The 25,426-nt window shown below is 40.0% G+C and overlaps 1 protein-coding gene and 1 long non-coding RNA gene across 4 annotated transcripts in view; one reads left to right on the forward strand and one right to left on the reverse strand.

The window, feature by feature from the left end:
- LPCAT2 (lysophosphatidylcholine acyltransferase 2) overlaps positions 1 to 4,449 on the forward strand; it is a 46,885-nt gene extending 42,436 nt beyond the window's left edge. For all 3 annotated transcript variants that reach the window (XM_067551422.1, XM_067551432.1, XM_067551441.1), the window contains exons 12-14: positions 494 to 592; positions 2,242 to 2,383; positions 3,569 to 4,449. In XM_067551422.1, the coding sequence (XP_067407523.1) occupies positions 494 to 592; positions 2,242 to 2,383; positions 3,569 to 3,810 (483 nt within the window). In that variant the 3' untranslated portion in view covers positions 3,811 to 4,449. The remainder of the gene's footprint in view (positions 1 to 493; positions 593 to 2,241; positions 2,384 to 3,568) is intronic.
- Positions 251 to 24,004, reverse strand: LOC137155241 (uncharacterized). The gene is made up of 3 exons (XR_010920391.1): positions 23,625 to 24,004; positions 7,398 to 7,537; positions 251 to 554 (listed from the first exon to the last, which is right to left on the reverse strand). It is a non-coding gene; the product is annotated as an uncharacterized lncRNA (long non-coding RNA).
- Positions 24,005 to 25,426: the final 1,422 nt, after the last annotated feature.

Genomic DNA, 25,426 nt, shown 5'->3' on the forward strand with positions numbered 1-25,426 from the left:
TTATGCTTAATGCAATCTGGTTTTCCTAGTTCCAAGATAGGCCATTATGATTAAAGTGCAATATCTGAGCGTTTGACTAATGAAGTGTCTCCGGTATTTTAACAGCATTCTGAACATAGGACTTGCTCCAGAGAAAGCCTATGGTAACGCCTTGATTATGTGCCTGCGGTATTGTATCTCTGCATTCTATTTCTTAGAGCCACTTATAGGTACCTTTTTGGGTGATCAAAAACTAATAACCAAAACTCTCTTCTTACACAGATAAAGATTTTAATCCTTTTGTGAACAGATGCTTACAAATCAGTTGTTTGTCTGTAGAAATGGTTTCTCCAATTATTTTTAAATGGTACAAATGCATTGATTTTTTTTCCCAGAATTTTTTTTAAATAGTAAATTAAACATTAATATAGATTGCATAGCTGAATTATATTTGTCATAAGATGAGCCTTTGAAGTGATCCAAGCTATTAACTCTAACTGTTGCCCTCTTACAGAACGGAGATGGCAGCATAGACTTCCGAGAATACGTGATTGGTTTGTCTGTTCTTTGTAACCCTGCCAACACAGAAGAGACAATTCAGATGGCATTTAAGGTAAATTCATTTTAGTACAGCACTGTAAACTTGACAAAGTGGGGCAGACTGTAAATCTGTTATCTTTCAAATCATAATATAAATGTATAGATTCAATCTATCATGTGAATGTGAGTAACGCTCTCAAATCAGTTGACATTTGGAGTGAAGAAAATGCAGATGTCCACTTCATAGATAAGTTCTTCAAAACCTAAGTGAAGGTGCTAAGGAATGTGTAATGTGGCAGAAAACTCCAAAAATGATTCAGCAACAGCTATACACATCTGTGGGGGCGTGTTGTGAGTGATATGTAGATCAGAATAGTCTGGTGGGGCTCAAGTGTTTAGTCTAGCTGTTCTTTAAAAAAAAATCAGTAGACATGGTCACAGTTAGTAAATAAAAAATTAGTTACCAGATTGTTTTAGATCATGGGTACTTAGACTTTTAATCCCTCCACTCTCTCCACTGCACTGCTTGTCTGTATTACTCATGCAGTGTATCGAGACATGAGGAAAAATGACCCTGACTAGAATTTTCATGACACCAGTGCTTATTCAGAAAGATGTCTGTATTTTTATGTGAAAGTATTGTGTCCTATTAGCTCTATATAGATAAGTATTCCGGCAATAGAGGCTATTCAACCACGGCTCCAAAAGGTAGTTGTGCTTTCTCATAGATGTTTTATCTCTGAGGATCCTCAGCAAGATTGGCCTCCAAACCATAGCCACTGCCATTAACTGTTGCATTGACTTTGAAGCATATAATTTGGACATGATGACTATCCTCAGTGGGAAGCTACTCTGAAATGGAGCTCTGATGCTTCTTCCATTAATTGCTATCAATGGTTTCACTTGCAATGGGTTCTGCTCAGCTGCAGGGGTTCACTTGTGGTGAACACTTTACAGGACTGGAGCCATTCTTCCCTTTATTTCTGAAACTAGGGAGTGATTAGTGCAGCTGCTCACTGCCATTATCCTAGAAAGGGTGGGATGATCCATTTGCATTACCAGAAGCATAACCAGAGTCGCTGAGATTCCTAGTTACTTACAGAAATGCAGAATGGGTGAAAAATCACGCATGTTAGGATGAAAATTCATATTGCACTAACAGAAATAGTGGCAAGTTAAGTCAATGCCAGAAAAGTTTAACTAGGAGAAAAAAGACAAAAGCCTAATGGCTATTTTTTTTTTTTTTTTTTTTTTAAGTATTTATACACTGGGTTGCTTTTCACAGGCCATCACGTCCATTTTAAATGTAGCTATTTTTTAACAAAGTATGGACTGTGTTTTTGGAAAAGCTAATTTAGTGGTATTTTTTCAAATCTAGTTTCTGTGCATATTCTCCTGTACTGCATATTTACATCTAATTATTGCATTTGTCCATCATGCATCCTTTGATGACAATAATGTATTTCTTTTTAAAAGTTCCATGAAAAATGTGCCATCTCGTTCTCTGGAAAAAATATTTCTTTTTTTAAAATTTGTAATAGAATTAGATGTTGGGACTCCGGGTCTTCAAATCACAGTGACAACTGCGGAGACATTCTGAATGGCAGAGAACATTATTGTATGCTTTCAAAGGTTAATTTGAATTGAAATTTCTGTGCTGCCACATAGGCAAACTGATACTATGAGTGTCCACATTACAATTTTGTAATTTTTCTACTTCAGCTCTTTGACATTGATGATGATGGTAGCATAACAGAAGAACAGTTTGCTTGTATTCTCCGATCATCTCTTGGTGTGCCTGACCTTGATGTTTCTAAACTCTTTAAGGAAATAGACACAGATAAATCTGGGAAAGTCACCTACAGTAAGTATATTCCATAGAACTAATAAGCTTATACTAAGAGAGCTTTGATACTACTACTCTAAGATATCAATCTCCAGTTATTAGAGATTCAGAACTCTTTACCCCACAAAAAACTCTGACAGTTGCCTAGACTACTCAGATATGGTTACTGTTGGGAAAATATGTAGTTGGGGAATACTGACCGAAATGATGTATTAATATATTTCTCATTAAGAACATATCTAGATTTGGAGCTGGGAGACATGATTCCCATTTGAGGAGACATACTTGTGCTAGCTTGCCAGGGACCGTAGGCACGTGCTCAGGGTTGCTAGCCAGTCCCGTCACTCTTGCTGCCACAGCTACATTCTATTTTTAGTGCATGAGCTCAGTGGGAACAAGTGCAAGTATTTCTCCTTACGCTGGGAATCACACAACACACACTCGACTCCAAGTGTAGCTTAAGAGATCTTGCAACATCATTTCTATTGGTTTTTATGCTATCTCCATCACCATGAGCTCCTTGCAAAAGATTCCTACAAGTAGCCAATGGACTAACTTTTTCCATACCTCTCTTGACACAATCACAACAATTTTTGTATTTTCTCTCTTTCCATCTACTCCTCTCCCCTTTTCTTCTTCCTTCATTTCTGGTTTTATTTGGCTGAGGGAAAGCTATGCTGAAGCAGTAAACTTTGCATTTCCCTTTTAAGGCAGTGTGACTTGTGGTCATTCTAAGCCCCTGTATCAGGCAATTTCAAAAAGTCTTGGATTTATGCTGTGCAATCCCTGTCTCTTATCCTAATGAATTCCACCATTGAGACGGACAGTTACCTCTTACGCTTCACAGCAGCTCTGAACCATTATTTGTAATGAAATAGTCCACAGTATCCTCACCTATTGCAAGAGTTTTGACAGGTGTATAATTAACTTTTCAGGTCACCATTCAGTTGGCATTTCTGGAAGTTTTAATAAGACTAAATATAAAATAGCTACAATATAAATGGTAATTCCAGAACTACTCCCAGTGGAGTCTCTTTTGCCCTTTCCTTTGAAGGATCTTGTCCTGGTCACGGTCAGGGACAGAATACTGATCTCAGTGTGGCGGTCACTGTAATTTTCTTTGCTGTAATTCTGTTATTGTGCAGTTGTAAATTTTGCATAGTTGTTGCTCAGCACAGTATTTTTCACTGTCTTTAATTTCAGATGAGTTTAAGGACTTTGCACTCAAACATCCAGAATATGCCAAGTTATTTACTACATACCTAGAGCTACAGAGGTGCCAGGGACATACATCAGACGAAGATGACGATTATCAGACACCTGAAGCCACATATTCCCACAGTAAGACATCAGTCTCAGAAAAGACTCCAATTGCAAAAAATAAAATTTGTCCTGAAGGCAATGAAGAAGATACCTCAAGTACTTCAGATAAAAAGGATGACTAAATATAAACAGCCTGATACATTTGATATAAAATAATCGCAGTGTAAATGCAAAGTTTGTTGAATATTGATAAAAGTTAAGATTTTAATATTTTTTTAAATTTTTTTGTATTTCTCTGTGTCAAAATTGAGGGGGGGAGGGTTAAATAAATAATTTATTACATTCTGCCACTCAGTTGGTATTGTGAGTAAAAATGTTCCCTCCTAGGTAGATTGTACAATATAATCTGAATCTAAGTGAAATGAATACCATAGCCTCTATTTTTCTTGGTCTCTGTCTCACAGGACTGTGAATATTGTTTACTCTTTTCCAAGCAAGGGCTTTAAAAGGCAGCAGATATTGTTAGGGTAACCAACTGAGGAAAAGTGATCTCCCAAAAAGGGTCTAGGAGGCCAATAGTGGGCCATCTTGGATTTGCTGCTCCCCCCTTGCAATAGGACATTTACATGTCAGACTTAGTTTTCCTTAGTCTGCAAGTACCCTTCAACATTTCTGAAATTTCAGCGGTATAGAAAATTTAGAATTCGTAGGTGTTTAAGAATTCAAGTGTTAGGAAGTTGGCATTTTCTGTTAGTACATGGCTGTCTTGAGGTTTTTCTTAATCTACTGTCAACCAGAGTCAAAAGACCTCTTGATTCACTGAGGTTAATAGCAATGTCTTTGGACAAGGCTTACTGAAGATTGTATGGGTTGTAACAACAATAAAAATGAATTGGAGTTCAAAGATAGATTATTTGAACAGGAAAACACAGAAAACAGGCCTCATTGATTCGAAGACTATTTGAAAAAAAAGCATATAAATAAACACAGTTTTTATTAATTTAATGCCATATGAAAACTAGAGGGAAATTTCGATCTAATGATCAAGTGATCATGACCATGTTCTGGATAATTAAAAGGTAATTGTCAAGCCATAGTTCTAATAGTTAGAATCTGCTGTAAAATACTCTTTCAGAAACCATGTCTGCCCTTAATACACCCTAAGAGAATGATCCAAAGGCCACTTGAAGTCACTGGAAAGATTCCTGTTGACTGCAATAGTCTTTGCATCAGTCCCCTATCATGCATGTGCAATTTAGGATCAGAGTTTTGAAATGATGGTCCATCATCTTTTTTCCCATTAACCTGTAAGGGATTTATGTGCTTAGCTTTCAACATTGCTTGGTGTTACTTGCATAAAATACCCTATGCATCAAAGGGAGAAGAGTTGGGTTAGTTTCAGGTAGAGAATACCTGCTGAGAGATAAACAAGAACCTCAGGAACATAACCTCAGAAGCCTGGAATGTATTGTATAGCATCAGAAAGAGACCTAGTTCTGTTATGTAAGGTCCAGGTGTAATGGTAGCTTCTGACTTTTAATCAATCAATGATTTCTCTGTCTCAAGGTACATTTACATTTTTTATCTTTCATGTGTGTTCTTTTGTGGCTTTCCTCATGTTCCAAATGCTTTTAAATAAATATTTTTTTTAAAGAAAGTCTGAGAGTATTGAAGGAAGGATATGCTGGCTACCAGTAAAAATGGGCTGCTGGGGTTTTCCAGCACATCATCCCTCGCAATGTCTTTGTATGATAGGGCACACTGTAAGTTGAAGTGGTCATTCTTAGTCCTGAGAACAATGGTGCAGTCATTACTACAAGGCTAGAGAAGTAGAATATGGTTGCCGCTTTCCTAGAGATACAATGGCAGAGAATTCTTCCTGCTGACTTCCCCAGTAAAAGGGAACAGGACACAAAGGGGAAAGAATTTTGCAGTCATCCCTTTTGTGGAGCCTCGGAGATGCTGGTCTGTCCAGACTGTAAATGAGGCCACGTCATAGGCAAGTAAAAGGAATCAGTGATTGGAACCTTAATTCATAAATAGAAATGATGTGCGAATGTAAATTGAACTCTAGGAATGTGCGCTCTGACCCCGGTTGATCCCTCGCTTTCAGAAGTTGTGTATGAGTGTGGATAAAGATACCAGTATGTTAAAGATTTTTGGCTTGCCTCTTCAGCCAACTAAAGGGATTTTTTGTTGCCACCTCCTGCTAAGTGAACAGATTTCCCAACAAAGTGAGGAACCACCACTCTTAAAAATTAGAATATCTTTCTTTTGTTACCTATGTGTGTGATCCATCTGAAACTTCATTACTGGCTGGGGACACCTCCCTACCACACTATGCCTCAGCCTGGCATGGATATATAGTACCCCATTTTCTGAGGGCTTGTCTAAACAAACACTTACTGGGTGTGCTGCGCACTAAGTGTCCCTGTGGACACTGCTGATGTACTCTAAAAGTTCCCAAGTGCCCTTTGAAGTACTGTTGTTCGAAACCACAGTATATCAGTGTGCTCTAGGGAACTTTTAATCTGCATCAGCAGGGCCTGCCCAGACACTTACTGTGTGGGCGGCTAGTACAGGATAGATTCACACACCCCCAGCTTGCGATGCAGTAAGTGTTCATTTAAACAATCCCTTAGAGGCAAAATTAATATGAATTTCTTAGCAAAGGGGATTTTGCCTAACACACATATCAAAGGGAACTAGAAGTAGTTCATGGTTTGTGTCAAGGATAGAAGAAGGATGCTTTTGTTCTAGGTATCTAAAGTAAGGGGGGAACGTTAGTGGATAAAGAAAACACTTTTTGCTACAGAGCTAGTATATGGCAAGAGTTGCTTATGCACACTCCTTGAATTTAGTGGGGTTCAGCAAGTGAAACCACACTGTAGGATATTGTACTGTCTAAAGGCAGTTGGGTTACACAAAGGGAAGAATACCACAACAATTCGCAGTAACCAGGCACTATGTTTAACTAAGTGGCAAAGGGGGAACAGTCTCTGACAAACGATTTCAAAAGCCATGCTAAAATAAAGGAAACAGCTCTCGATCTGGCATTGAAGGATGGCATGTTTATGCTTCAGCACAGGGAAAGTGTAAGAATTCAACAGCAATGGACCCCGGGTAAGTAAGACCCTGGTTTTCAAGGCCTTACCATGGAACTGTTAACAGTGGCAAAATGATCTGAAGCACTGGGTTGGGAGCTAGAACCCGGATCTGTTGCTGGTTCTACCACGGACTGGCTGGCTGACCTTGCGGAAGTCATTTAATCATTGTACCTCTTTTCCACACAGTAAAATGGAGGTGACATTATTTCCCTTACTCAGATACCACAGTGAGGCCACAAAAATACCTAGCTCTCTCTCTCTATATATAGAAACCCTGACAATCTGAACTGGACAAAGGGCAATTGTTATTTCTTACAAGTAGTTAGGTCCTCTGTTATTTTCCAGGTTAAATACTAATTGCAAGAATTTGAATCAGAATTATAGGACTACAGGCCTGCAGCTAGTTGTATTGCAGTAGCTGTAATTCACAAGGGCTGCTTCGTATACCAGACATTACAGCAATCCTGCCTAGATAGCACAGATCGCTGTATCAGGACTCGCCTTCTCCAGGACAGGTCCCAGCTTCAGAATATTTTATTAAATGCCATTCTTGGCCATTTATGCAAAGTGGGCTTCCATGCTCATTTTCTGGTAAAAAGGACATTATTCTAAACTCTATTCACGTCTTTGGGGCAAACTGAATCAATAGACAGGGCCATCACCTTGCAGGCCAGATCATCCAGTTGTTTAGTCTACCCTACCAGTAAAACCTTCTTATAGGGAGCGCTTCATCCAGTTGTCTGGCATCCACTCCACTCTGTCAGCCAAGCCATGTGTTGATATCAAGCCAGTGCCTACAGACCTAGAGAGAAAATACCAACATGCCTTAACCATGCTCCTTCACAAACACATTCAATAGCAATGGCGATGAAACTAATGCAGAGGAGTCCATACAAGAGGGCTTCCAGGCTGATGTGAAATTACGCAATGCCGCTGATGGAAACTTCCCCAGAAAGGCCTGGACAGGATCAGTGGAGTCACTAATATATTGGCTGCTAGCCATCAAAGCTGCTATTAGATCTAATGCCATCGCTACAACCAGCTGCCTAGCACTCATCACAGATGCCAAACCAGGTCCTGATTCTCACTCTTACCTTGTGCAGTCATTTATACTAAAGTAAAGTTGGCTTAGTGCTCTACTATCCTCATAAATACCCCTTTTCGTGTTCTCTCATTCTCCCCATTTGTCCATTCCATCAGCCTATTGCATTTTGTCATAAACCTAGATTATTAGTGTTTTGTACGATGCCTAGCACAGTTCTACACCCACGGTCTATTGCAGTTGCAGGCCCTATCATAATACCAATCATAAATCATCATTTGGCTTTAGTAGGCTTTTGCAGAAACAATTATACAAAGTGAAACATTGTGGCTAATGAGGTATGGATGCCAGAAACTAAATTAGGAAAGGCCCAAAAAAATTCCCTATTGCAGACAGAAGATTCCCCAACCCAAAGTTTGCGATAATTGCATAACTACCAAGTATGTAAACAGTGGATGATGATGCGCAACGTGCTTTGAGATCTACTGATACAAAGCATTCTATAAGAGCTAGATATTATTTCTTGACAACTCCAGAGGGGAATGCTCTGAAAGCCATGGGTTTTATAGACAGTTTTGGGAAGATCTTAGAGGCTTAATGAATTTAATTTATAGTCTTAATGAATTTGCAAGGAAGGTTGAGCTATTTCCAAGATTGTGCTTTGTTTTGCATTAGCTGTTTTTTTGCACTTGCAGAAACTAACCCTTCCTCCTCCGACCCAACCTGCCCTCCTCCCTAAACCTACTAGTGCAGCTTTTGACTGTAAAAATGAAAATTCATAACATTCAAAATTAAAATCTTAGGATTTGATGGGAATTGGCATTCATAACAGTGCGGGCAGCAAGCAAGATGAAGTCATATGTAATCAGAGGATGTAGCTGGTTTTAATGACATTTAATTAATTAATTTTAAATCCCAGTAGTAAAAGTACCCTTTCCGCTGAAATAACATTTATTAGCGTGATTAACAATGGGGTGAAGTTTGTCAGTAGCTCTTAGGTTAGCAGAGACGCAGTTACTATACATAGCCAGAGAGATGGAAAGTAAACATCTTACAGGCTTAGTAGCTATGTTCAGAGCTTGGTTGAAATTTGGACATTTCATTAGTACAAGCCAGATTTTGACATTTCATAAAGCCAAAATGCTAACAAAAAAAATTAATCTGCTACAAATACAGTATGCGGATAAAGTTCAAGCAGTGGAGAAAGTGTAGAAGGCTCATTTAGGGCCCCAATTCAGCAAAGCACTTAAGCACGTACTTAATCCTTTTGTCATCAACCATGTGTGTTGCTAAATTGGGGCTTTAATCAAAAGCACCATGATAATAATGCAGAGCATAAAAAATTGCACTGGCAAATGATTATTTATAGTGCTCATCAAAGTATCACACACAAAAAAAACAATACAACTGAATATCATTGATATTTTGATTTGTTATTTAGCTTTAAATCCTTCATCATCATTGCAATATGAGATAGAGTAATTTTTAATAGTAAAAAAATCCACGTATCTGGGTACTAGGTGTTTTTTCCAAAGGTTCAAGATAGATTAACACCTCCCCTCCCCTTCCAAAATACCCATTATCTTAATTTTTCAGACTATTACTTTAAGGGCATTAAGTCGTATTCAAATGGCTTGAAAACTCCGTTAAATTAAGGCTGAAATGTTCTGATAGCCAAATAATCTAATATTCATTTGAATAGCTATATAATGTTTCTCACTCTCCCCCCCATTTCAAATGTAAAAGCAGGTTAAAATGTGATTTCTTTTAAAGGTTTTTAGGGTTTTTTTATTGTGCTATTTTTGTTCTGATCTGAACAGATGTAGAACATCATGTCTCCCTACTATGTAACCAGTGCTTGAGTATGTTATCCCACTAAGGCAGCTCTATTCATTCCAGTGCTGGAATTTTAAATATAAGCACTGGGTCTTTTAATATTTATACAAGTTTTGAGCCATCATTAGCTTTGATCAGCATCATCGCCAGTCCTGCCACCTTGATAGTACAAGGCAGACTATTCCGCAGCTTCAGACGAAAAGAATCTGAGGCAATTTAATTATTATTATTTCAGATGCTTCCTGAAGGATAATTTTCATATAACAGATCCCTATAATTACCATTTTTATCCAGAAAAGATATTATCCATCTCTAGGCAGGTGATATTTGCTCTGATGGAGTCAAAAATTATAGAACTAAAATGAAAATGAAATTATTTAAATCCCAAATCTACTGTTCACTGTTCTCTTAAAAGCCCTGATTCAGGAAAACGCTTAAACACATTCTGAGTCGTGGCCATATAGTATAAAAAAAGCCTAAGGAGGGGTCAGGGATGATGGGGCAGGGGTTACAGAATATAGCCGTACAATTTCAGCCCTAACATAACACCACTGGAATTTGTGGTGTTTTATCCACTTCTGCTAGGGCCTCACATCTTAAACAACACAATAGCTGATTCTGCTAAATCCAACTTTCCTGCATGTCTTTTTCCAACATGGGTAGAAACTGGAAAAAAAAAAAAAAAAAATCTGATTTTTATATCTGTATTCTTCAAAGAAAATAATATAGATATGTCTGTTTCCAAGGATTTATATAATGATATTAACATCAAAACCAACTGAGGCAGTCATGGGAGTTCTAGAATAAAGTACAGAATGAACAAAAAAGATTGTATTCAGTCATCTCAAGTGTCTTGGAAAGGACTCTGGTACCGCAGTGGACCCTACACCAGGAAGAAAAGAAATCTATTTCCCCACCCACCAATAAACCATATTATATTATATAAAATATAATATCAAAAACATTTTGCTTTGTAAAGAGACATGGTGGGTGAGGTAATATATTTGATTGGACCAACTTCTGTTGGTACGAGACACAAACTTTCGAGCTATAGAGCTCTCTGTAAAGGAACTCCCAGCATCACAGCAATAGTCAGTGAATAGTAATCTCAGCCACTTGAATCCTTCATTTTGTAGGGAACAGAATAATAATACAGTAGACTTTATATAGCACTTTTCAGCAGCAGCAGATTTCTAAGCTCTTTACAAAAAAGGGGGATATTATTATTATTCCCATTTTTACAGGTAGGGAAACTGAGGCACAAAAAGGGGAAAAGGCTAGCCCAAGGTCATCCTGCAGGCCAGTGGCACATCCGGGAATTTAATCCAGGTCTCCCAAGTGCTATAGCAAGTTAGATGCTGTTACTGGTTTTTAAAAAAAAAAAAAAAAAAAAAATACTTGAGTAAGGTGAAGCCCCAATAGGCAAGTGAGCAAATCTAGTCACAATAGAGGACATGCAAAATACGTGAAAGGCACATGAGAATGTTCTGATCTGCTATGCTGGCGTCAGTCTGGAGTAACTTCATTGAAGTCAACCAAGGTGTCAAAGAAAAAAAATGGATTAAAGACATTCCAAACCTGTGGTTTGTCTTAGTGTAATGAACTTCTTAGGCCTTTTCTAGAGGAACAGTTAGTGAACAGCAAGGTGGGGCATAAATCGATGGCACACTAGCATGTCACTCACCAACTGCCCGTGTGGACCAGCTACCCTGCACTTGAAGTTCCCTAATGCACGCTGACCTACTCCTGTTTCAAAGCAGAGTAGATCAAGGCGCACTAGGGAACTACCTTCAGTGCATGCTAGTAGGCTCCCCACAGACAGCATAGTGCATTGTGGGTTTACACCCCCAGCTTCCCATGCACTACCTATTTATCTAGACAAGCACTTACCGCGCATCGCTCAGCCGGCGTATCATGAGCAAAAGTAAACCGGCCTGTGGGCTACTATTCCCCATCCCAGGGCAGTTGGAGAATGGGGAGAGTCTGAGCTGGAGTGGAGTATTGCTGGTAAAGGAGTATTTCAAATCCCAAAGTTCCCAAAATCCCAAACAGCAGGAGTCACAGCGCACCACGTCATGAGACTGGCTTAAAAATGAAAAAAAAAGTTAGTTTGGGGGCTTCATTTATCATATTGTTCTTGGTGCCTTCAGCTCTCATGGTTTCTAGCGTCTCTGCAATCAAGAGGTTTAGAAACAATTATTTTTAAAGAGCTCTGGGATTTTCATATAATCGCATGGACACGGGAGCTGGGGCTTCAAGAGCCACGTTTGCTCTCCATAAGCTTTGCACTGAAGTAGTTGGTAATACTGGTAGAGGCCTGCAGCATGTTACTACCTGTTCTAGGTTGGAGGTAAGGGATGGACCCCAGTGTGGCACAGCAACGCGTTGCCGTTAGGAATTGCCAAATTGGATCAGATCCAAGATCCATCTGATCTAATGTCCTGTCTCTGACAGTGGCTGATACCAGATGCTTCAGAGGAAGGTATCAAAACCTCTCAGCAGGCAGATGTGGGATAATCTGCCCCTCGCATCGGTCACAGCCTGGTCCCAGAGCATGTCTACAGTGCAGCTGGGAGGTGTGATTCCCCATGTGGGTAGATGCGTGCACACTAGCTCTACTCAAGCTAGGGTGTTCAACACAGCAGCATGGACATTGTGACATGAGCAGTGGCTTGAGCCAGCCACCTGAGCTCAGCCCCACAGGACTGGGTAAGCTCAGATTGGGATGGGTATCCCAAGCCACTGCCAGTGCCGCAACGGCCTCACTGCTATTTTTAGCATGCAAACTCAATCTGAGCTAGCATGAGTCTGCGCTGTGAATCACACCTCCCTGCTGCAGTGTAGACATACCCTAAGACTGTGTCTACAGTGCACAGTTAACCCAGGTCATTAGCATCCAGGTCTGGGCACCTGGGTTAGCCTAGCCTGGGTGTGAACAAAGCCATACCCACATTAATGTGTCCTTACTGTTTCTAGACTCACCTGCATGTGTCTGGAGGCATATCCCAGAGTTCTTTGTGCTGAACTCTAAAATTCTTTCCCAACCAAGTGCGGGAGTACTTGTCTGTCTCTTGTGGGGAACAGTGAGAAGGCATTTGGCCTGTATTCTCACTGCAAAGTCAGCCAGTTCCAACCAAAAAGTTAGAACTCAAGCTCTGAGTTAACTCAGACCACCTGGATCAGCTAGCCTAAGCTTAAAGCAGCTCCAACCTAGGGTCAGAGGTTTTTGCATGTGGATGGGAGCAGGATTAAGCCTAAAACTACGGTAAGAGCCCAAGTTAACTGTGCAGAGTAGACATACCCTTAATTAGATGTTGGTTTAAATCCTGGAACACATTACAATTAGCTGTGTTCTTGTGGCACGAAAGAGCCCTAAACACTTAACACTAGATCAGCTCAGTTTTGTTTTAAAATGAGCTTTCTTTAAAACATCCCCATAACTTTCCCTGTTGTTTTTGACATTGCCGCTCCGAATCGTTCTTAAGCATCGTACAGTACGGTACAAGCAAAGTACTACGAATTAGGAAGACCTAATTAAAACAAAGGCTTTGAGACTATAATTGTTCAAAAGAAACATTTCCTTTTCAAAGGTAAACATCAGCTTTGCAGCCAAAGATAAGGCCAGGTGCACGATTAGATGCGTAAGACTGCGTTTCTGCTCGTACTTCCTGATATCAAAGATTTTAGGAAAATTCAAAATGTTTGCTTAAAAGGTAAAAAAAGAAAGTGAACTGGAAAAAGTGTACGAGATTAAAAGGAGACATCCTGCACTGCTGGCAGCTATTAGGGCAGCTGTTTTCTCCAATGCAGGAAGTCTTTTTGACACTGGCGATAATCTGCCATGAAATACAGCAGCTATTCAAAAGAGAAATAGCCTACGTGTTGAGGGTTTGCAGATTTCTCTTTGAACGAAAACATGCCAGTCTTGAAAGATTTTCTTGAATTAAGTTTCTTTGGCAACTTGGTAGTTAAATCCTTTGCAACAGAAAAAAATATAAGAAGGGGGAAATGAATGTGTTTAATAAATATAAATAGCAGTGGGTAGAGCGATGCTGTAGTACTTCCATCCATACAATCTGAACACAGGTTTGGACTAGTTCCAACTCAAACCCAACCCAACCCTCGAATACCCTTTGAAGTAAGTCTCAGTCTTAGCTTTGTCCACTTTAACGTTAGGTAATGAAACCTCAAACTTTCCCACAGTGTGGACCACCTCTTAATAGAAAGATTAACTTGTGGACCTAAAAGGACCCTCCAGGCATGGACCTGGACACAAAGCTGAAGTGAAATCGAACTATTAACATGATACACTTTTAATTAATATTGTTAATTATATTAGAGTAGGACCTAGGCACCCCAGCTGAGATTGAAAAGCCATTGGACTGGTATTGTGTAATACAGTGGGAGACTCTCCCTGCACTGAAGAGTTTACAACCTAGACTAGACACGGCAAAGGGAGAGAAGAACAACAGAGGTACAGAGGGGCTAAGTGATTTGCCTGAGATCACACAGCTGGTTATTGGCAGAGCTGGCATTAAAATCCAGGTTTCCTGACTCCTGGTTCAGTGCCCTACCCCCTAGACCATGCTGTCTCTGAAACTCAATGAAGTAATCAAACTCGGATCCTTCTAAAACATGCGCTGGTCTCAGCATGAGATCAAAGCCACAACGCTCAAGGAGAGAGCAAATCATACAGATTAGATTGTTTATGCCAAGAGAGTGCATGGTTTTGCCTTATACAGGACTTTGAGGATCAATGTTTCTCACCTGCAACTGTGTCTGCCTTGCTTTTCACTGCTAGGCATTTTCAGTGAATTAGCGACTGATCCCACCCACTTTGAGATACTGCCAACTACTGCACCCCAAAAGCAACAGATCTCAGAGTCTCTGCATAGGTCAGTTATACGCTGGTAGGCGGCATGCTCTGGCAGACAAGTGTCTAAGGAATGTATCGCATACACACAGAGCCTAATCCAACTTTCACTGAAGTCAGTGGTGGACTTTTCTAATGGGGGCAGGGCCCAAGCATAAGTTTTTCAGGCCCAGTACAAACTTGTCACACATACTCATGAGGGATGCAGCCTGAGCCAGGCCTCCCGAGGGTCTCCGTGCCCCAGTAAAGTGTATCCTTTTTCACCCCCATGTGAGGGCCCTGAATGGGGGTTGGAGGGGAGTCAGAGTGAAATCAGTCTCATATTAGTTTATTTCTCAGCCTGTGGTGGATGGGGTTTGATAACACAAATAACCCTTCTGCATTTCCGTCCCAGAGCTCCTCACTATTTTCCCATATGTCCATCTCCCTTCATCAAAGACTCAGACTCTAAGTCATTGTTTTCCAAGTTTGTTCATGTTTTCCTGCCCATATCTCAGAAGAGCCTGCCAAGAGAAATGTATCAACAGGAAAACAACCAGGCAGCATTTGGCATGCATTAGTCCCAGTTTGGGTGGATAAATAAAGAGTAGATCAAATATTGATGAGGGAGGGAACAGTGTTTATTTCTAGTGGGTTCATTTCTTACGCACACATCACTCCCACAGCACGCTGACAAGCACGTCCAGTAGAAGTGTGGGCCACCGTACCAGGGAAAGGACTGTTGTTGTAAACTGGACAACATGTTCTCTCCTTATGAAGTGTGTCAGCCTCTTGGGGGAAAGTTATTAGTTTTTACAGTGTTGTTAAAACATATTTAAGAAATTAAGCCAGCCATTCAGAGTGGCATTGTAGGAGCACAAACATAATAAGGTAAGTGGGCCATCTATTCTTGTATCCTATCTCCAAAACTGGCCAGTGAAAGGTCAGCACACATCTGGAGTTCCACTAGTCTCCATCTTTTCTCCTCTGCTGTGTGTAGCAAGCCATTGGAGGTGTTATTTATTATTTATATTGCAGTAGCAGCTCAGGGCCCCAGTCACATGCCAGGACTCCTTGTGTCAGATGTGGTACAAGCCCATAACAGAAAGGCAGCCCCTGTCCCAAGCAGCTTACAATCCAAGTGTAAGAGAACAGGTGGATGCAGACAGACAGATGGGAAGTAAAGGCTGAGATGCATTTACTATGCTGATGACATGTATCCCATTGGATACAGAGAGTGTGATTGAATGTCATACCCAAAGTACAGGTGAGAACAAGACATGGACAAGAATAGAAGCTAGAGTTAGCTGACGGAAGCTCCATGCAGATAAGTCTGAGGTGATGCTGGTTGGCTGGCCGTAGTAAATGGAAGCTACAGTGAGGAGGACGTCTTTTCTTTCTGTTGAGGGTGTGCACCTGCCATTTGTTGCTAGAGCTCACTCACTAGGGATGTTCTTGGATTCCCAGCTGCTGACTGATTGATCATAAGGCAACAGTTTCTAAAATCCTATTTTATACTCATGTGTAAAAGGGTCCATCTCACCTTTAACATGACTTTAAAAATCATACAAATCTTATCCATACCTAACACCAGCCTTTCCTCACTGCCTGGCCCAAATTAACTTTAACAAACTGGGACATTTTAAAATGCAAAAGCTACCCTCCCAACCTCAAAAATCACTGCCCCCCAGCCCCTTCTCCCCATTTCAGCACCAATTCTGGCTCCGTTCCGGGCAGTTTTCTCCTCCATGTCTCTGAAGCTATTTCTTTAAACTGACATTTTTCTGCCAATGCACTTCTGAGCATGGGATGATGGAGATGTTCTCACGCCCTCCCTTCTGGATCAGAGAAACGGCCAGAGAACTTTCATTCTCCAGAATCAATTATTGTTATGTGATACCAAAGAGGAGACTTCATACAACATCAAGCGGAAAGCATTTACCTTTACCATGAAGAAGCGTGTTATTTGCTCTGGAACTAACTACAGATAAAGATATTGGTTAGAAAATTTAAAACCTAGTGAATGACATTATCAATTTAGAAAAGCAAAGTAGCATGTGCAAGGCCATATATAAAACAGAAACCACTGACAAACATAAGAGCATAACAACAAATCCAATTTAAAAGATGCTAAGGCCTCGATCCTGCAAGGTGCTGAGCACTATGGCTTCAATCCAGCAAAACACTTAAGCCTGTGCTTAATTGTAAGCTTAGAAGTAGACCCACTGATGTAAATTGACTCACATACTTAAAGTTAAGCACATTCTTAAGCGCTTTCCTGAAGTGTCCCCAGAGGACTCAGCTCCTTGCAGGACAGAGTAGCAGATTTTTTTTGGCTCTCAGATACCATATTACAATGATGAAGATCTTAGAAATACATATATAATGTAATACTTGAGGATATACAAAGAAGGGTCTGACGGATCAGACAAAACTAGGACTTAGTAGGTGTCCAGAGCCATTCCGGGTACCAAAACAGAATAGGGAGTAGTTACTCATAAGTCTTAAATCATTAGCTGCATCTTCGAAAAATTCTATACCTCATTGTATATTTCAAGAACTATAAACAATTTAGGGGAAAAAATCCTTTTTAGTCAATGCCCTTACATAACTTGACGAGGCAGCAATCTCAAAGCTTGGCCTCCCTTTCACAAAGGAAAAGATTTTGGATATTATTGAGGTGGATGTACTGGGGATCATCTGGTTCAATAGCCTGCCAATTATTATTTATCGTCCATTTTCCTGAAAGTGTTTAATTTTGCTATGAAGGAGGGGAAATGGCCCCAATTATTAAAGGAGGCTACTATTACTTTGGTATGTATTGCTAATTAAAAATCCACTGACGTGCATCTCATATAGAGCAATGACTTTATTCCTTTCAAATCTCAAGGGTCTAACAGGACTAAAAGATGAAACATATAGCACGTTCATCAGGACCAGCCCAGTTTTGTCTCTGGCTGCTCCACAGAGGATAATCTTTGAAGGGAGATATTTAGCTGCCCAGTCCACACAATTTTCTCAGGATACTAAAACTGCCACTTAATTCCTGGATTAGACCCTAGTCTACTTCTGTTCATATTCTTACCATGGTATCTGAGTACCTTCCAGAATTAGAAAAAAAAAAAAAAAAAAAAAAAAAAAAAATATCCCGGTCTATTCCAACAACATCTCAAGATATTCAAGACTTCTTCTCCAGAAAGGTATATATAAACAGGAGGAAAGGCTGAAGAATTTGATTTACTCTGGAAACTATTTATTGGCCACTCATTTGGGAAGAACGCATAACTGCCTTGACCTTGGTCCACTCCACTTTGTATAAAGCATGCGGTAAGTAAAGCTGTTTGATTTATTTTAATAAAAAGGCAGGAAAGAAACTACAAAAGGGATTTTGGTTTAGATAATCAGAATGTAATTACCCAAAATATAATACAGCGAGGGCAATAGAGTTATACTACATGTTGTTTAATGAGGTTAACTGGTCAGGCCTTCCAGATCCAGACTTTGGGCATGCAAAATATATGGCCTATGGACCACAGATTTATGACAAAAGCTTCTAGCCTCTTTCATGGTGAAGTTAACCTTCAAATCATTTGCTAGGGTTAGACATTTGTCTTGGTAATTTTTCTTTTAAATATAGTTATTCATGGTTTCTGCCACAGTCACTCTGTGGTCCCCCAGTTTTGCTGGACCAGTTTGCATCTGGGGTTGTGCCGCCAATGAAGCAAGAACTGCCTTGGGCTTTCCCCTGGTCAACCAGCTGCTGCTAAGCCAGCACACTGCTGAGGTAATCCAACCAATAGACAAAAAAGTCAATTTAGCTCCAGGCAAATGAAGCAGGATTGGGAATACAGAGACAGGATGTAAAGTTTTCTAAAGCATCTAAGTTACTTAGGCATGAAGTCCATTTTCAAAAGTCCTTTAGGTGCCTAGGTCCCATTGAAAGTCAATTTTACCCAGGATCCTCCCACCATATTCTCCCCATGAGTAAAATCTCCATGCAGGGGATGGTGCTACAAAAATAACGTAACATAGGAGGAAGGGGAGACCAAACCATATCATTCAAACCCTTGGTAGCAGCAGCAAGCTTTCAGGAAAACCTAAGGGGTTAACCTATTAGTTATTATTAGGGCTTGCAGAAAAAACCATGAGCAATCCCTTCCCCTCCCAACTTTTTTTGATCCTCTCAGAAAAAGTGACACAAGAACTGAAAATTAAAGAGTACCAAATAAAGGCAGTGTGGCCATAGGAAAGAGGCCATATGATCTTCCCCCATCACACAGAGAAGACATGGCCAAAAGCTGCTCTAAAGTGTTCTTTCAATTTGCTCTCAACTCACCAAGCCAATCGAGTAGGAAGAAGGACAGCCAAGCAGCATTCACGCCATTGGTGGAGGAGCAAAGCAGATGTCCCAATAATCACACAGGTGAGCCCACACATTGTCAATATACCACAGACATCTTCAGCTTATGGGTACTTGCACTTCCCTAGTGCCAAATGGTGCCCCGCCAGTATGACTACTGGAGTGGGGGGTGGTGTTTGCCATCCAGTACAACAAGATGTGTGTATGTTCTGAGCTGAATGTCTCATTTGTGCAAGAGGAAATGCAGCTTGTTTATAGCACAGTAGTATGTTGACTTAGCTATCAGCACTGTAGTTAGGTCCATGCTAGCAATGTATGTAAGTATATATAGGCATTCTTTCAACAAACACAGATTCTATTCAGTTCTCTCTGCCTTCAGGCTCAGGTGGGAGAATGCTAATGTTATTTTGCTATAAAGCAGTATTTTGCGCTGGCTGCTTCTTGCATGTGTGCTCTTGCTACAGCAAGTCAAACTTTTAATTACAATTTTGGCCCTATTTCAGTCAGCAAAACATTCAACAGCCCATTTTGATTTTCTTTGAATATTTTCATTATCCATGAATATTTCTTGAGTAGTTTGAACCAAACACATTCATCCTATAGGTTACCCACAAACTCTCCATGGCAGCTTTTCTCTGTTTGCTATTCCTTTTGCATGGTTAGCTATCTAAATCACATTCTACTCCCAGACTGGATGATGTTATTTTTAAACCAGAAGAAAGAATATCAAGTAGTGAATAACAAACACCGTTCTTTTGGGAAAAGTTTCTAGACAAATATTATTTGCTAAAATTAGTGAAAATTTTGGCATCGTGAACATTTGAGTGATCTCAGAGTTCTCTTCACTAAGGAATACAAATACCCCACAAATCATAACACACTGAATCTGGTGCTTTTAAACTCAGAAATACTCCCAAATGTCAGTTTGCTTTCCTGCCATATTTCACTTTGTTTACGTCTCATACTGAAATAGATTTTGGAACATTTTGGTTCTCTTTCCAGGTGCCACCTTCTCTGTCGTGTCTTTACTCTTTACGCAACATTAAGACAATGAGGAAATATACAGACATGGTGGAGTTCCAAATAACTGTTTACTAACTATATACAAACGTAACAGGGTCAGCTACACGGCTATTCTGGTGCCTTCTACAGTAGAAGAAAAGGAAGCCAACTAGAGGTTTCACAAACTATTTGAAGGAATACAATACACTAATACACCAGTATACTACCTCCTCCCTACAAATTTGTTTCTGGGGGTACAGATCCCTGTCAAAGTGTGCAAGACTGCCATAGCATGGGGATGATGGACGCCACTGCCCACTACAGGAGTAGAGGGTTATAGGAAAAACAAGTGTACCCATCTCCCAGAGCTCTATTGAAATACATGCTGGGAAAACAAGGCATGTTTGTTTACAAGGACCCTATGAAAGCTGTTCCTGGAACCCAGTCACAGCTAGTCTTAATCACAGAGTATAATGTGATGAGGAAACACAGATTTGGCTTGTGGCAGTATTGGCATATTAATTGTGATAAATGACAAGTTGTGAAACGGATACATTTCAGAGGAATCCACCTGGGGCTGGTCGGCAGGAAACAATTCGGCTGCTGCTTCTGTTGCTGCCTGATCTATCAATGATTATGTTTGTAGGGCACTTCCATCAGTGTTGGATGGGTATGTCATGCATCAGTTGTTACAACTCTCTGCTGGCTATGCACACACTATATTGAATGCAGCATCTCCAAATGGTAAAGGAGAAGTTGCATCCCTCAATTTTGATCTCTGGTTTCCTCCTGCATATCTATCCTGCACTACAGAAGACAGCTGATTCCAGTGACAAACTGAGATGGATAGTAGGTCTTGAGACAGAAATTTGGTCACAGGCTAAACCTTATCAAAATAAAACCTAAAAAGTCAATGCAGCCGTATTAACTTCAGTGTTGCACATACTGTTTATAACTACTTATTCTTATCTTAGGAGCATGCTTTCTCATTGCTAGCACACGCAAAATTCCCATTAAGGTCAATATGGAGGCATGCAGGATCAGGTCCCAATTTGGGATTGGGTCCTCACTCAGCAGTAGTCATCTGTTATGGACGCTGCCTCCCTAACACACACTTAGCAGGGGAAACATGGGGAAAAATTTTTTTTACCAAAACAAAACACTACACTGCACATACAATTCTCCCCTTGGGGAGAATATGGGAGTGACCGATGTTAGTCATGTCGTTTAATGCACTACTGGAAGGCACTCAGACATTACAGAGATGGGGTAGGATAAGAAATTATATAGAACAGAACAGAATCAATTGCAATGAATACACTCATTCTTTACTGAGGCTCTTTGACACAAGCAATAACATACAGTTCTTTTGACCTCCAGTTCCCAGACATACTAAACACAGCCTGCGTTGCCTAATATCACTATCCATGGTCTCCAGAAGACCTATTTAGACTTAGGCACTAGAAGAAGGGGATTTCTGATTGCATGACACTTTGGAATTGTTGAGTGTAAATGCCAAACATCAAGGTTTTGATTAAGGAAGTGATGAATCACTAGCACAGGGTTAATGGCAATTTTCTGAGCATTGTGGACAAATGTGCCCCTTGCTTTGAAAACAAATAACCAATATTTGAATACAATAGGGCTCTAAATTTCACAGTATGCCAAACATTTGGTTGAGCTCAATTCCTCCCTGGAAAACAGGAAAGAATACCTGCCTTAATAGATACAATAACAGACCCCTAGCTTGCAGTGGAGAGCAGAATAAATGCTGTTTAATTACCTGGGAATGCAAATGAAATTGATTAAGGAACCAATTCCAGAAGAACTTTGAATGCATTCAGTGAAACAATGTTTTAAGAAGGAAGTGAATTTGTTTGAGTCACATTGTTGGCTTTTGCTGAGTTTTACCTTGGATACTTTTCCTTCAACAGGAAATCTAGTATTAAACAAGAGACAAAAAATCCTCCATAAATTGCAGCAAAGAAGCTTGAAGTTAATGTCAACACTGACATTGTAAGCCTCTCCTTCCAGGCGTTCACTGGGCATTTTTAATTGGAGACTCTCCAGAGCTGCCAAGGTCAGATCTGGATCCAAATTCCTCTAAAGTTTGGGATTTTGATTCAATCCTCATCACTTGTTCTTATCTCTGGTTACTTATATTGGAACCTTTTGGGGCATGGACTCTTTTTCCCTTACATGCCTATCACTATAGGGCCCTAATCTCTGATTTGGGCCTCTAGTTTCCACTGCAATAAAAATAAATAATCTGCCCTGGATAGAAATTTGACCCTTTAATGCCCAATGTCTGGAAATTCAATCATCAAGTATATGTGCTGAGAAATAAACTCCAGAGAATGTGCACTGTTGGGAAACAGATGATAATTACATTGTATGGAAATAAACAGAGGACGCTTTAACATGAGAGAGAATGGTGTCTAAAAGTTAGAAATCTGCATTCCTGTGATAAGATTGAGTTTTTATAACACCAGAGAAACATAGAATTGGGTTTCCATCCTAACCACAACTCTGCTGTCCTTACGTGCATTACAAGAAGTTCTTTCGCTGTGACTATTGCCCCTGGGCACTGTAGACTCTCTCTCCAAAGTTCATTGTGTGAGAGGACAGCTCTGATTACAAAGAACTGAAGCAACTAAATGTAGAATCAGACACATTTGAAAAGGTGAAAGAATTGGAAAGAGAGGAGAAGAGAAGGGAAAGAAGCAAAGAAAGGGGAAGACGGATGATATTAGAGTGATGTTTGTCAATATGTATTATTTAGTTCACAAGATAGATTAGATGCCTCTTATGGAAGAATTAGATTTTTTTCTTGGTAAATGTCAGTAAACATCAATTTCACTGTACACACACAAATCAATGCAAAAATATTTCTATCAATAATAATCGAAATTTACAGACAGGCAAAGAAAGAAGAATTCTGCTTGAGAACTTGTTAAGGTTTGATTTAAAGTATACAAAATATACTTCGTATACTTTAACATGTGATGTTGATAAGTTGTGTTTTAATGATTATAGAGCTCTAACTTTTTGAACAACGTCTACTATCATTAAATAATTGTTGGACACCTCCCCCATAATTTCCCACAATTATGAAATTTTAAGTTGATAAAAATTGAAGAAAAAAAGCCTAAAACTCATAATTTTGCACAACAGTGAAAATTTAAATAGATATGCATGCTCAGAAATAAACATTTATATGATCAGTTGATATTATAAAAAATAAAAATCAAATTCTGCCAAGCCTACTCTTATGTCATTTTATCAGTGCCAATGAAGACATTGAACCATAGCTGTAGATGCTGCAAGTTCTGCCCTCTACAGGGTCAGATGCTGAATGAGTCCACGGCAATTTTATGGCTGGAAGTTCCAGGCCAAGTATTAATTTTGCCTAGACTTGAGACTTTCACAACAAAACCTAGAGAGTTTTCATTTAATAGCTCTCTCCTTTATAAGTTGTAAACAGCACTCGTCTGGATCTCCTCATATTTTACTCTTCTAGATTTGTTAAGTGAAGTTCACATATGTCAACGTAGGCCAGGATGCAATATTCCTTTTGGGTGGTTTGCCTTTCAAAAATGGTATTGGCATAAGTGTACCAGAGCCAGGAAATGAGGAGCTGCAGAAAATCTCACAGGAGGCCCAGATTAAGCAAACACACCTGCTCCCCCACCAAAAAAAACCTCACTAGAATTTTGAGTTTAATTATAGGGGTCTTATTAAAGCAAAAGGACAGAAACCAGTAAAGTCTCTTGCCACAATGCCTTCATATAACTTACCAGTGTAAACACCAAACAAAGAGCATCAGCCCAAAACAGTGTAAACATGCCAGTTCTGAGGTTGCCAGCACTCCCTCTCTCCCTTGGCTTCCGGTCAGCAAATCACTCCCTCATGAAAGTGCAGTTCAGCCCATTAAGGCTTTGAGCCTAACTTAGCACATCTGCATCCGATTGCTTCAGCTCAGGGCACTCCCAGAAGACAGTCTGAAATCTTGGCTGTAGTTTAACCCACAGCAAACCATGCTGTTGTCTGGCCCAGCAGGACAGAGTTCCACACAAACAGGCAATCCTCCTACCAAGGCAGACACAAACCAGGAGGCAGGAGCTTGTGGGTAGGCTTTTTGATTGCTTCCAGGGGAAATCCCAGAAGCTCTGGAAGATTCCTGTCCTTACTTTGGGAGGAAAAGAAAAGTTCACAAACTTCTAGGATCATTAAGAATTTACTTATAAACAGCTGCTTCAGTGAACGCACCTCATTAGGTGCTGTTTCCAGTAAGTGGCAGTAGGTGTGTTCATTGTGGGGCTTGGCTGTGTACATCCTCTAGCCCAATGGAGCTCCGCTCATAGTAGCGGCTCGAAGAATATATACAATGATATCCCTTCCCAAATGATGCTGAAATCCTTCGCAATAGTACATGTGTCTCATTGACACAGTATGTCCTCACGGAACACTCTTGTCAGCTGTTAATTTTTTACTCCACCCCTTGAAGAATGACACACCCAAGCACCACCAAATGCATGAGATCAATGGATAGTCCGAGGGGGCAACAGTGCAACTTGCAAATTTTCATGGAGCTAGCAAAAATTATTTTTAAAGTTGTGGATGCTTGATTCTGCCGTTTTGTCATATACATTCATGAAATTCTGTTATTAAATGCTCTAGCTTCACTTCAGAGTTTAATCATTGAAAAGGAATTTGTTGCCTTGACAAGCCCTTTGCTGTTATCATTATCCCATAACTAAATAAAACAGAAGCAGTTTATGTTTTGATGATACAGTGTCATCAGCCTCCTCGTTCTATTAAGTAATTTGGTGTTAAAAACCTATAGGCTATTAGTTACTACACTCTAAATGACACAGCAATCATAAAAGTTATCTTGCCTAGTTGAGCAACAATAGGGTGATTTTTCATAGCTTACTGGCAGTGTTTATATTTTACTGGGATACAATCAATGCACCCTGAATAGAATTAATTACGAAAAGTTAACGGTCAGAGCAGGAGCGGGAATGTTTCCCTGCTGGCTGAGTCTTAACTGATTAATTGGAAATAAACAAAAGCATAGTCAATTTAAAAAAAATCCAAATCTGTGTTTAAAAGCTACTGTTTTTTCACTCCTATTTCCTTGTTTGCTCATGGCAGAGAGGGGTCAGACAGAATTTGGTGCTAGCTTTAGAAGATCTTGTGGGATTTTTTTCCCCAGAGGTCAATCAACCAATTATTCCATTTGAAGGCTTAGATGGCAATTCTGTCTCAAAATGGGTTCCTTAAGTGTACTTCTAAGAAATGGACACTGAACAAGTGAAATTACAGTAGAAGTATTTCTGGGCTATGGACCTTTCGTTTCTAGGACCACAGTCTGGATCTACCCCATGTTAGAAATGGCCCTAAAAGTTGTTACCAATTAGTATGGAACCAAGGCGGCCAGTTTTTGGTTCTGGATTTGCAAAATCCATCTTGTCAGCTTTTGGTTCTGTAAAAATAAAGTTAGGCATGGTTAGGTTGGTTCCATTTTAGCAGTGCCACCACAATGGAAGGGGAGGGCAAATGGGCTGGAGGAGTGGGTTTAAACACTCTAGTTTGG

This window comes from Emydura macquarii, unplaced genomic scaffold (genome assembly GCF_026122565.2).
Source record: "Emydura macquarii macquarii isolate MOO-44397 ecotype Brisbane River unplaced genomic scaffold, CSIRO-AGI_Emac_v2 contig_295, whole genome shotgun sequence".
Taxonomy (NCBI): Eukaryota; Metazoa; Chordata; order Testudines; family Chelidae; genus Emydura; species Emydura macquarii.